The 13,152-nt window shown below is 33.4% G+C and overlaps 1 protein-coding gene across 5 annotated transcripts; it reads left to right on the top strand.

The window, feature by feature from the left end:
• Positions 1 to 5,582: 5,582 nt before the first annotated feature.
• LOC110611497 (death-inducer obliterator 1) lies at positions 5,583 to 12,859 on the top strand. Of its 5 annotated transcripts, none has more exons than XM_043954700.1 (6): positions 5,583 to 5,755; positions 8,290 to 10,397; positions 10,610 to 10,730; positions 10,839 to 10,865; positions 11,478 to 11,537; positions 11,636 to 12,859. In XM_043954700.1, exons 2-6 carry the CDS (start codon positions 8,326 to 8,328, stop codon positions 12,635 to 12,637), a joined length of 3,282 nt encoding a protein of 1,093 aa, XP_043810635.1. In that variant the 5' UTR covers positions 5,583 to 5,755; positions 8,290 to 8,325; the 3' UTR covers positions 12,638 to 12,859. The 5 variants fall into 5 exon arrangements, with proteins under 5 accessions (XP_043810635.1, XP_043810633.1, XP_043810634.1 ...); XM_043954698.1 differs by adding an exon at positions 5,841 to 5,910 and having other exon boundaries at positions 10,610 to 10,865; XM_043954699.1 differs by adding an exon at positions 5,841 to 5,939 and having other exon boundaries at positions 10,610 to 10,865.
• Positions 12,860 to 13,152: the final 293 nt, after the last annotated feature.

Below are 13,152 nucleotides of genomic sequence, written 5' to 3'. Positions count from 1 at the left end.
ATTCGATATAAAGTATGTAAAATATGTCTTCTTAGGTTACAACAAAATACACAATGATTATTTTTGCATAAATTTCTCTACTTATAAAATCTTATTTTACGTCATGTTTTGTTATGAATAGGTATTTCCATTTGTTGAGGAGAAAGAATAAGTTATGGATTCTACTGTTCAACACATATTTGTATAAGAGTCTATCCTTAGACCACTACTTAAACTTTACCATATCGACTTTACCATCTCCAGTAACCCACTTACCCATGCTAAATGGATATGACATTATGCAATCACATGACAACATATTGCTATGTGAAACTTCTATAAAATTTCATGATGAGTTATGTCCCATTGTACCAACAATGCCACCAATTCGGTTCACATCTAACATTATTGACTTTCCTAACTCTGATAATGATGGGCTCACCTTGTTGTTGACTTAACTTCATATCCACATCAACATGACCAACCCAAGTGAACACATTCAATGCAAACACAGGCACAAATTAAAAATTTGAAACCAAAAGTGTTTCTTGCAACTAAATAAGTTGAATAAGTTCCAACATATTATATGCATGCAATTAAATGACATGAGTGGCGTTAGGCCAGAGGTAGGTACAAATTTGAAAACTTTTTGCGACGAAATAAAATTCTTTAGCGACAAAAAATTTAAACACAGAAGCCTTCATTTCTAAAAAATGTGAGAGAGATATAAATTTGTTTTAAAAACTTTTTGCAACGGAACAAAACTGTTTAGAAACCGTAATTTTTTGTCGTAGAAAACCAAATTTATAAAAAAGTGAGAGATATAAATTTGTTGCGGAAGCTTTTGTGATGGAATAAACCCTTTAGCGATTGAAATTTTTTGTAGCAAAAACTCCATATTTCTACTTATTTATTCACATTCTCCTCTAAATAATAGAAAAAAAGTGTGAGAGATACATAATTTTTGTGTTGATTCCCACGTATGGCAACAATGATGTTGTTCGCATCATATTTCTTCAGGTATGAACCTACAAAATAAGAGCGAATACCAAATGGGTTAGTTTGGCAAACTCTCCGATATGGATACTATTGAGAGAATAATGCACTTGATTATAGAGATCATGAGCTCTTATATAACGCATTTGATAGAGTTTGAATATTGTTAAGAGTGTATGAAATGATAGAGTTATATTTAGTGTAGGATAAGAAATCCTATATAAGATAGATAAGAAATCCTATGATAATTTTAATATTGATCTACGTCACTCATTATATTTTTTATATATTTAAATTCTAAAAATAATTTGAATGATAAAATTATTATATATTTTAAAAATTAAAATTAAAATGATAATATTTTCCATTACTTTAAAATTTAAATACTATTATTTGTAATATTTTTCCAAATTATTGAATATTTAGTTTAAGATTTAAGTTTAATTGTTAATAATTTAAAAAATACTTAATTATTTATTAATTGTATAATATCTAATTTATTGTTTTATATTATTTTAAGAATTATTTAATATTTATGCCTCCATTTATTTGCACAAAATAATTTATATTTAGAAAATATTTTCTAATAAAATAATTTATTTGTTATTATTTAATTTAAATTTAAAAAATAAATTAAATTAAAAAATTAATATATATATATAGATGTTCATAAAATTCCTAAAGCGTAAAAAATAATTGTCTATTTTCAAAAGATAACATCATTTTTTTAAATAATTTAATTTTTTTTAATTTATTTACTAAATTTTCTGCTTATTCTAGATATTAAAAAATATAAAAAATATATTTTTAAAAAATATTATCTATAAAACAAACGAGTCTTACGTGTGTTGTTTTAATAATGTAATATCAAAATTTTTATTTTCTTAGTATTTATGTATATATCAAAATTTAAAACTTTTTATTAATTTTAAATAATAAAATTATTGTTATTATCAGAATTACTGTTTTTACAGTTTTTAAGAGTTATTTAATAATTAAGATTCTATTTTTTTCACGAAAAATATTTTAAAAATATTTTTTTATATTTTTGTGATTTTTAAAATATTCAGAAAAATTAACTAATAAAAAATATTTCTTAGTTAAAGTAAAAAATTAAATTATTTTTAAAAAATAAATTTCCTTTTTAAAAAAGAAAATCATCTTCTATATTTTAAAAATTTTATTAAAATTTTTATATATAAATTTTTAAAGATATTTTATTTTTAAAATTAAAATTAAAAATAAAAAATAAATTAATTTATTAGAAAAATATTTTTTAAATACAAATTATTTTCACAAACAAAGAAAAGGGAACTAAATGTATTATTTTAGTAATTATATATTTTAATTTTAATTTTTTAATATTCATATTTATCCTAAAATTCAAATTTTTATTAATTTATAATAAAATTATTATTAAAGTCAAAAGTAAATAAAATCAATAAGCTAACTACTTTTATATAGTGTGTATATGTATATATTTTTATGTATATGTATAAATAAGGTTTAAACATGGTTTTTGTAACGATCTGGGAGCTGGACAACTATCAGCGTTAAGGTTCAGATCAACTTAAGATCGCTGGAGCCCGTAACAAACCTATTATACATCCTGTTACACCTGATAAAATCTCATATATGATCACATGAACTAACAAAAATCTAAACATTACATGAATCAAAACTCGATCTATGCATGCATCAGAACTGAAATCATATAAACCCATACTAGAACTCTAATCAAATGCTCCAGTATCAATATAACATGTCTCAAACTCGGTTCAAATAAATATATACTTAAAATTTTTACATATAAGGGATCATGAAACAAGGATTACAAGGTCAAATATTAGGGCAAAACACAGTTGTAATATATAAAACAATACATGTCCACAACTATATTATTACAATAGATTATACTAGCAACTCAGCAAACATCCCGAGCTAACTCTGATCCTGCAAACCTGGGGTTAGGGGAAAGGGGATAAGTTACAAGAGTCTAGTGAGTAGAACATAAAAAAAAAATAGTTTAATAAAATATATGATCGTATGAATGCGTTACAATACAAACAATTCACATCAAGATGAATTTGTCACCATTAACTCTCTACAAATTCCAATAGTGCCTGGCCCACGACGGGTGCTCCTCAAGACTTCCTCTTAAACATATCATAACATGTCCATAGTGCCAGGGGCGTAGAATGGGCAGTCTTGGTCTTTTCCTTACATAGTGCCATGGGTGTAGAATGGGCAGATTTGGTCTTTCCATATCCGTTGTAACATATCATAACATACTCAAGGGCTAATGGGTCATCCAATATCTATCCACATCAACAATAAATTATTTAATGCATCATATTCGTGAATTCTAATGCAAACAACCTAATTACATATACATGGCATTCGTGATGCATGAGCATGCTTAAAAAGTTTGATCTTTTTAAAATAATAGATCAGTTTAGTTTTACTCACATCTGGCTGACGCTCGCCTAATACTGAAGCAGTTATCTCACTGCAAGCCTCTACAGTCTCCCAAGTCCGATCCTACACAGATGGACTCAAATGAGGGACCAAACATAACTTTTACAATACTCAAAACAACCCCCAAGGTATCCCTAAAAGCATACAAGAACATATATAGAAAACAAGCAGAAAAAGGCTGGGCAGGACACTTTCGGCGGTCGAAGATCCCTCATAGATCCGAAGTTTAAAACCTTCGAGAGTAGGTTCGGTGGCCTAAAGCCCTTCACAGATTCGAAGGTCAAAACCTTCGGGGGCAGGTTAGGCGGCCAAAAGGATGCCTCCACAGGCAGGTTCAGCGGCCGAACCTGGATTCTCCAGCAAGGCAGAACTCAATTCTGCCCTAAACATGCAGCCTCCAAAACGCTTCCAAACACACATGCAAAAACCTAAAGACTACCATACACACTTAACACACATAAAGGACCTCAAAAACTTGCTCTAAACTCAGCATGCATCAATAGAAACCTAAGAGAAAAACATCCATCACAACTAACTTAAACTTTAAAACTTTAGAATAATTAATCATGCATGCCCTAACGACTTGTAATACTGGTTTAAAACCTTCAAAAAACATAAGAGAAACAAGGATTAAACTCACCTATTGAAGAATACGGAAAACACAGCAACCAAAACTTGAAGAAGAGGGAAAATCATTTTCCGAAGGTCTCCAAAGGCTAAGACTTGAATTCCAAACTCAAATCTTTAAAAATAAGGTAAAAACTTATGAATTCTCCAAGATATTGAAGTAATTTGAGCAAAAATGCTAAAAATGGTGCATGAATTCACCTCTGCCCGAAAATGGAGAAAGAATTCTCACATTTTTAGGCTGATAGCCTTTTGTAGGTGATTGAGGAAACCTGGCTGAACCTTAAAACCTTTACAAAACTCTTTTTTTTTTCTTTTAACACGATTCCCAATAAAATTTAAAATTCATTTTATAAAAATTCAAAATTCATTTTATAAAAACCTTATTTTATCATTTTAAAGATTTCAGTTTCCAATGAAAATTTCGTTGAAAAGTGAAAATTTCCACGCTGAAATTTAGCCGAATATTACAGTTTCACTGAATGTATTATCTTATTGAATAAAGATGTGAAAAAAGAAAATTATTATTTAGTTTTTATATTACTAAGAAATTTATTAATTAATTTTTAATTTTAAAAAATATATTAAATATTTTTAATATTTTAAAATTTATTAATTAATTTTTTTTTATAATTTTAACAATTAAATATTTTATTATTTAATTTCTATAATTTTAAAAAATTTATTAAATAGCCTTTCGATTATATATATAGATTTTTTATATATATATATATATATATATTATTTTAAATTTTTATAATATTTAATTATTATAATTAATAGTGTAACTAATTAATTAAAATATATATATATATATAGAATATTTTAGACTTTTTTATAATACTTAATTATCATAATTAATTGTGTAACTAATTAATTGAAAATATTTTAATATATTTTTAAAATAAAAGGCTAACTAATAAATTTTTGAAGGACTATAGAATAAATTTTTTTAAAAAACATATAATAAATCTTTTGTTATTCTTATTTTTTATTAAACATATAATAAATCTTTTGTTATTCTTATTTTTTATTTTAATTAAAAAATTAAATTATTTTATTGGAATATTAATCTATCTTAATAAAATAATTAAAACATGATAAATTATTTTTTATTCTGTTTGTAAATAAAAAATAAATAACTTATTAAATAATAATTTATTTAAATATTTAAATTTCAACTATTAGAATTTTGTATTATGCAAAATTAATTAATTAAACCTCTTTCAAAATATTAAATTCAGCAAAAGTAAAGATTAAAATATAAATTGTTTTTAAACTTCACAATTATGAACTGTATAATATGATTGTGAATTAATATTAGATTTATAAAATAATATAAAATTAATTATTATTATTATTAAATCGACTAATTTTAATTCAATATGAATTAACTTGATTTTAAATAAATATTAATTCTACCCAATCCTTAATCTGCCTATCCACGTGTCATGCTAATCCATTTTATTCTAGAAATTGCACCGATGCAAAAGTCATGCGCTGTGCTCTATACATTTATCCTTAAGTTTTCTAGGGTTTGTGATAAACAAACCAAAACAGCATACGTATCGTCGTTGCCGCCTCTATTCACCTTCACTTTGCTGTTCAACTCTATCTGCGGCGTCTGTCCGATCATTTACACGTTTCCACCGCCTCACCGTTAGCGATTTCCTAGGTTTGTTGTTAAATCGATTTTCTTATAGAGCCTTGTTATAGGATTTGGTGCCTCCATGAATGTTTCTGGGTTTTCTTCTTCTCAGATTGGAATCGGTGCTCCTTAATTCGAGAGTGCTACTAGTTCGTTTGTCGATACTGTTGTGATGATTCAACGTGCGACTCTGATTTTATTTGTGATATTGGTTAGATTTGTGAGATTTAATTGAATGTTTTTGCGTTTGTGGGTAAATTTGGCCGCTTGCGTGGCTGAATGCTTGAATTTTATGATTTTTAGGGCTCGGAATTATTAGTTGGGTATTGATTATTAATGTCTTACTCTACTTTTCTTGATTTGAGCTGGGGAAAAGGTTAATTGAATTCTTCTAACTACTCTTTTTTCGCCTGAGATTGAAGTATCCCGTGAGATCTTTTAGCTAAAGTTCATTTTTTCGGAGGGTAATTCAAGTTGCTGGCCGTTTTTGTCTCTCACTCTGTCTTCTCTCTCTCCTTTTTTTTTTAATTCATTTTTGGTAAGGTTGTTACCGAGTTCTATTGTATCAAGTTGACTGATCAGTACTTTTGCTTTTGAACTTATTGATTATGGTTTACTAGATGCAATCTCAAATGTTGATTTGCATTTCTCAATATATTGGTGACTTCTTGAAGCATATTAATCCATTCCACGGTTTACATTTTTATGCTTAATATGCTATTTCTGAGATCTATGTGATGCCTACTCTTGATTGCTATGTGATTTTGAGTTGAAGCACTTTTGCGTGTGAAATTGGTTTTTCATTTTATAATTTTCTTTCATATGCTCAATTCAAAGGAAGAGGTGCAGAGAATATTTTATAATACTTACTATGGTCATCTCGTAAATTCTGTGTATGAATTGGTGCATAATGATGTTGGTAAGCTTATCTCTGGGTAGGCACTAGTGAGATGATGCTGGGAAGTTATATTGGTTATTTTGATATATAGAAATGGAATGAATTGCAACCATCTTAGTGGACGTGGTGGCATTTCTATCCGGCAAAGTTCCCATAAACACATTATTCATGTCCTTAAATATATAAGCTACTCTTGGAGCACTTTTTGCAGTAGTGAAACCCTGGGATGCAAAATCTAAGGCTGGGTGAAGTCTTGAAAGTATCCACTTCATGCAAAATGCCTAAGTTAGGACTGTGCCAAGAAGGCCTCACTAGAATCCGGCTGGATGGAAAATGTATCAAGTGATGGCTTTCTATTTCATATTGATATGTATATCAAGGAGTTTATAAGTGAATGTCTCCTTATATTCTATCATTTCTATAGTTCTTTCTCTGGCTATAAAACACTGCGATGTATAAATAATTGAAATTCTTGGAAGTCATGTTACAATGTATGAACTCATCCACTCATAGTATGATGCCACAAACAGTTGTATTAGTAAGAATCCTGTGAGGAACAAGATGTGCTGTGGTTAGGTGTTTAATTTGTATATGTGTTGTGTAAAACAATGGGATTGGTAAGTCAGAATCAGTTAATAAAAGAAAATGCTAGAGGTTCCAGTTTGTGGATAACTGTCATCTAAATAAGTTTGCAACTTCACCCTAGCTATTGCTCACAATTTTTTTATTCTGTTAACTGTTAAATTAATTAAATATTATAAGTAAAATTGCATTCAGATGTGTGAAACTGAGAAAATAAATTTATGAAGAGAACAGTCTCTGTAGATCATACATAAGCGACATCTTGAATTTCAGTATAAAACTAGCTGCTTTGTTGGGTAATGCACTCGACAAAATATTGCTTATTGATTTATGAAAAACACGGTCAATAATGCCCCCCCCCCTCTTATAAAAAGAGGGAAAAAGAAGAAAGAAAGAAAGAATAATGCCTTTGTTTTGCTGAAAGCAGATCCATTGCAATGGCAATGTATTTTTAGTAATTTTCTGAGGGATGCTAATGATTTAAGACAAATACTTTCATCAAGAAAGTAGTTGTATATCTAGAATAGGCTTGAGATCAAGAGAAGTCTTTGACTACTAATATACTATAAATATGTTCTATATTGGCAGTGGTTCTGATGGAACATGTTGGTTAAATATCTAAGCTGATCTTCTCTTTATGGTTGGAAGTGAAATATGATGTTTGATGGATAGTAGACATCAAATTGGTCTTGAGAATCTGAAAACTGTTTATATTGGTAGGGATGATGATCTTAATAGGTGGTCAGTGGTCACTGTTATATGCAATTTAAAAGAACTGTTTAAATAAAATGATGGGCCCATTTTTATCGTAGGGTGCATTCAACAGGAGATGCAAACTCTTGGTTTGGTATAGTGAAATGTGAACAATTGTATTATTCCTTGTGTTGTGATGCACCAAGTCATAAAATCATGATTTTGCACGCAAGAGTTGCTTTAGATTTCATTAGTTTAACCTGGCAAAGAACATGGATATAAGGTGATATTTGTCAATGTATTTGTGATCATTTGTGTAGCCCCTCAGAAGCTTGATGACATTCATCTTATTTTGTTACACTAATGATCTGCTGTTCTTTGTTTGCAGTGGTGATGTGTGCTTGTGTTATGGTGTTAGTCTAGCATGTCCAACAATCTTGTATCGCAGCAGTTGCCAATTCAGGGCATCCAAATGGGTCAGCTGGAACCCATTTCAAACAAATTAGACTCATCAATGCAATTGGGAGTAATGGGATCAGGGATCAGTGCTCCTGCATTGCAGCAGATGTCAATGCCAAATATGCAGATGGGAATGATGGGGCTAGTTTCCGCTGATGCACAATCACAACATATATCGGTTTCAAGCAACCAAATGCAGCCATTGTTAACAATGCCTAGTGACAATGTTATGCAATTAGGAGAGATGGATCCACAGGCGTACAATCTTGCATCAGAGCAGTTCTTGTTACCTGGCAAGCAACTGGGAGAGATGGGAACCTTATTGAACAATGTGGGGTCCCAGCACCCATCAATGTTGAATAAGCGAAAGGCACCTATAGATCCCACATTCAACAACATCGGGCTGCAGAAGATGTCAATGCCTAACAAGCGGTTTGCACAAATGGAGCATAGGCCATGGTTGCAGCAAATATCCATGCCAAATAAGTTAGCAGTGCAGATGCAATTGCCATCCAATCCTAACACTTCTGGTGTGCTGCGTTCACAACCTCCTCCTAAGAGATCAACTTATGTCAAGGCTGGTCTGCAACAGTCATCAATTCTGAAAAATTCTAGTGGACAGCCATCTCCGAAGGTTCAAAGCGAATCATCTGAGTCTGTAAGATCCAAGCTAAGGGAATCATTAGCAAGTGCACTATCTTTGGTTTCTCAGAAGCAGGATAAAAATGAGGCTCCTGCAGCTGGAACAAAACAGGAAAATTCTCAACCGTCTGAGCAGACTTCAGGCACTGCCGATGTGTCCGAGGAATGCAAACGATCTTTACCCACCAAGATGTTATCTCAAGAAACTTCTAATTATACTGGTGATTCTGTACAGAACTCAAAAAGTGATGGCCTGGACTGTCAATCAACTACTGGTTTGCGTGATGAGGATGCTTCATTTAGTGACAGCTTTTTTGTCAAAGATGAACTTTTACAGGGAAATGGGCTATCCTGGGTATTGGAACCTGTGAAAGTAGACGAAAAAAATGTTGGAACTGGCCAGAAACAGTGGCATCCAGAGGTTTTCTGCAGGGACAGTGGAGGAGAAGTGGCTCTATCACCACAAATATTGGCATCTAAAATTGAAGCAGAACTCTATAAATTATTTGGAGGAGTAAACAAGAAGTATAAGGAGAAGGGAAGGTCTCTGTTGTTCAATTTGAAGGATCGTAATAATCCTGAATTGAGTGAGAGAGTTATGTCGGGAGAAATCCCTCCTGAGAGACTCTGTTCTATGACTGCAGAGGAGCTCGCATCTGAGGAGCTTTCTCAATGGCGGATAGCAAAAGCTGAGGAGCTTGCTCAAATGGTGGTACTGCCTGATTCAGATGTTGATATGAGACGATTGGTGAAGAAAACACACAAAGGCGAGTTCCAAGTAGAAGTTGAACCCCAGGATAGTGTCTCTGTGGAGGTTTCTGTTGGGGCAAGTTCACTCTCTCGTATGCGACCCAAACCAAAGCAGAAGGAAGCCTCTTCGCCCTCAAAACCCGAGCACATGAAAGATAAAGGAAATGCTGCTAGTGAAAAAGTTAGTTCAGAGACCCAGAATGTTCTCATGATTCCTTCCAGTGAAGGGAGCGACTTGATGCAAGGGCTTATGGTGGATGACGAACTCAAAGATGCAGAATTTCTCCCTCCAATTGTCTCCCTTGATGAGTTCATGGAATCCCTAAATTCAGAGCCTCCATTTGAAAATTTACCTGTGGATACTGGAAAAACGACACGTGTATCTGACAAGGATGATTCACAAGGTGGTTCAGAATCCAAGTCTCCTGATGCAACTCCTAGAGATCCTTGTGATACTACCTCTAGTAAACCTGATGCTGTGGATGTGAAGAGCGCAAAATTGGATGCTGATGGGAAATCCACCGACAATCTTGTAAAATCAAAGGTGGCACCTCCCCTTGCCATCCCCAAGGGTGAACGCGTTTGGGAGGGCTTACTTCAGCTGAATATTTCATCCACGGCCTCAGTTATTGGAATTTTTAGAAGGTGAGTATCATACCACGAAATTGTATGATATATTGTTCCAAGCTACCAACAGTTGTCTTCTTAGTTTGCTTTATTTTTTTTCTAAATTAAATTTTTTAAAACAACACATTCACTATGATGGTTAAACTGAACAGTGTGTGTGAATCTAATGTCGTTCTTGTGACGGCTGCTTTGGATCTGCTTTTTAATTATTGTATTTATTTATTTTGTAGTGGTGAAAAAACTTCTGCAAAAGATTGGTCAGGCTTTATTGAGATTAAGGGGAGGGTGAAATTGGATGCATTTCAGAAGTTCCTGCAAGAGCTGCCGATGTCACGAAGTCGTGCCATTATGGTATCTCAAGTTTCTTTTCATTGTGCTAAATTTTGGTTTTGTTACTACAGCCCAGAAAAGAGGGACGTGCTATCCCTTTGTGTTGATCCCAGTTTGCTAATGGTGCAGTATCAGCATAGGATGTTTCCAACTATGGTCGGTGACATTTATGCTAGGCTAATGAGAGTTTGTATTAATGCTGTGCAAGAGAGATGCTTAAATCAAGTGTTACATCAAAGGAAAACGATGCTTAAATATACGACCATTTTAGAACCTGGTTTTAATTTTGAACGATGGTTGACACTGCTATAAAAATACGAAGTTAAGATGCTGGATGTGATATGCAACGCATTGTTGGTTAAAAAAAAAAGGAAGAGAAGACCACGACTTGGTCATAAAAATAGGCTGTGCATGGTGCTATTCGACAATATATTGTGGCTAAATCAAATTTCGATTGCAATTTTTTTTTTCCGTTGGATAAAAATGAATAGGATCGTTGCTGAATCTAGATAAATGATGAAAATATGATGTCTAAGGATCCCAACAAATCTCAAGTATTTTTTCACTGGTGCCCTCATCGAGAGAGATGTTTCCTAATAATTATAGGACACCTGAAAACACATTGTATTTTACCTGGCGAGTTCATATCTAGCTAAGTTGGATCTGAAATTCATTAGTCAATTAGAGAATTTACCCATTAGTTGCTATTACTTTAGTTCTCTTTTTCAAATGTGTCGATGAGATATTTGATAATGTTATGTTTTGCAGGCTTTGCACTTCGTTTGCAAGGAGTCGTCCGCGGAAAGTGAGCATGCAGTTCTCAGTGAGGTAATCCCTCTCGATCTCTCTCTCACATATGTGTATATATAATGTTTGTGAACGCTTCTGGTGGTGGTTAGTGGAATCTGAAATACCTAGTTCTGCAGGTGGCTGATTCCTACGTCACGGATGGGAGGGTGGGTTTTGCTGAGCCTGCTCCTGGAGTGGAGCTCTATTTTTGCCCACCTCAGTCAAAGACTTGTGAAATGCTCGCTGAGGTCCTCCCAAAGGACCAAGTTGATGCCCTTAATGCTATCAATAATGGTTTAATTGGTGTTATTGTATGGAGAAAACCTCAAATAACGTCAACAATATCACCCAACTCAGCATCACACCATAAACACAATCCGAAAAAGCAACATTCCTTTTCTAGGAGACACCCAGAAAAGGATGCTAATGTCAATGCGAATGTCACGGCAAAGCCGCAGAACTTACCCCATGCTGGGGCTAAACCTCAATCTGATGAGGATGACGATGATGATGTGCCTCCTGGGTTTGGCCCACCAGCCACCCGGGAGGAGGATGACTTACCCGAGTTCAACTTTTCTCGTGGCTCTGTTCCATCAGGCCCGCAGTTTTCTACCCATAATTTAAGTCGGGGGCAACGGATGCTCCCTTTCCAGCCACATCCCCAAACACCATCTCGTCCTGTAGATCAAATGAGGCAGCTTGTACAAAGATATGGACAACCTATAACTAGTGGTCCTTCAGGGAATTGGCAGGGTAACAGAGGTATTGGGGTAGCGGTTCAGCCGTGGAATGATGACGACGATGATATGCCCGAGTGGCATCCAGAAGAAAACAAAACACAGATCCCACAGTCGCTGCCGGTGCAAGTGCACGGCATGCAACAATCGATATTACGTGCCCATATGGCGCAGTCGACAGCACCATATCAACAAATTCTTCAACAAACCATGCCTTTGCAGCCCCCGATGAATGTGATGCATGGTCGCCAAAATAGTGTCCCCTCGTGGAGTACCACGCCTGTTTCTCATAACCTTGCTAATGCTGCTTATCAGACCAATTATGGAGCACCATCTGGACTTGAATCTGGGCAGCATGGCATGTCTTGGCGTAGAGATGCTCCTAGAAGTAGAGGCTTTTGATAATATTTCATGTATTGTATATGTTAGTTTTTTTTTTATTTCCTTATTTGTCTTTTTGCATATTTAAGTTAATGTAGCCCTTTTATTTCTTTGTAAGTTTTTCAAGTTTAAGTTTGCAGAAAAAACCGTGTATGAAAATAGGCTGTTGAAATTAGTGGGAACAAAACACCGAGTGCCTTATTATGCGTCATCGAAATAAAGGTTGTAGAACTTGCACTCAAACGATTATCTTGAATTCTATTGTTAACAGTTGCTAATGAGGCATTATCCGGCTGGCTTTACGAGGGTTTCACCAGAACTTTTGAACTTTTTCTAGGCCACGTCTCACGTTTGTAAAAATAGATGGGAGATGAACTATCATGATACGTTCAACCTTAAGAAACCCTTCTCTAAAAGAATGTCACACTTGTTTGCTATGTTGCTATATGAACTATGCCTGCACCTCCCAGATTGAAGACTTGGGATTTCTAAAAAATGGGAAGCGAAAAGGCTTTTATGTTTACCTCTAACTAATG

This window comes from Manihot esculenta, chromosome 3 (genome assembly GCF_001659605.2).
Source record: "Manihot esculenta cultivar AM560-2 chromosome 3, M.esculenta_v8, whole genome shotgun sequence".
Classification (NCBI taxonomy): Eukaryota; Viridiplantae; Streptophyta; class Magnoliopsida; order Malpighiales; family Euphorbiaceae; genus Manihot; species Manihot esculenta.
The sequence above is the reverse complement of the archived record's forward strand: the minus strand, read 5'-3'. Positions and strand labels throughout refer to the sequence as shown.

Bases quoted from the DNA above. Each gene is read 5' to 3' on its own strand.
- LOC110611497 (XM_043954697.1), top strand. From the start codon at position 8,326: ATGTCCAACAATCTTGTATCGCAGCAGTTGCCAATTCAGGGCATCCAA. The intron at 10,398-10,609 runs GTGAGTATCATA...TTTATTTTGTAG, and splicing joins GTTATTGGAATTTTTAGAAG to TGGTGAAAAAACTTCTGCAA. The intron at 11,538-11,635 runs GTAATCCCTCTC...CTAGTTCTGCAG, and splicing joins AGCATGCAGTTCTCAGTGAG to GTGGCTGATTCCTACGTCAC.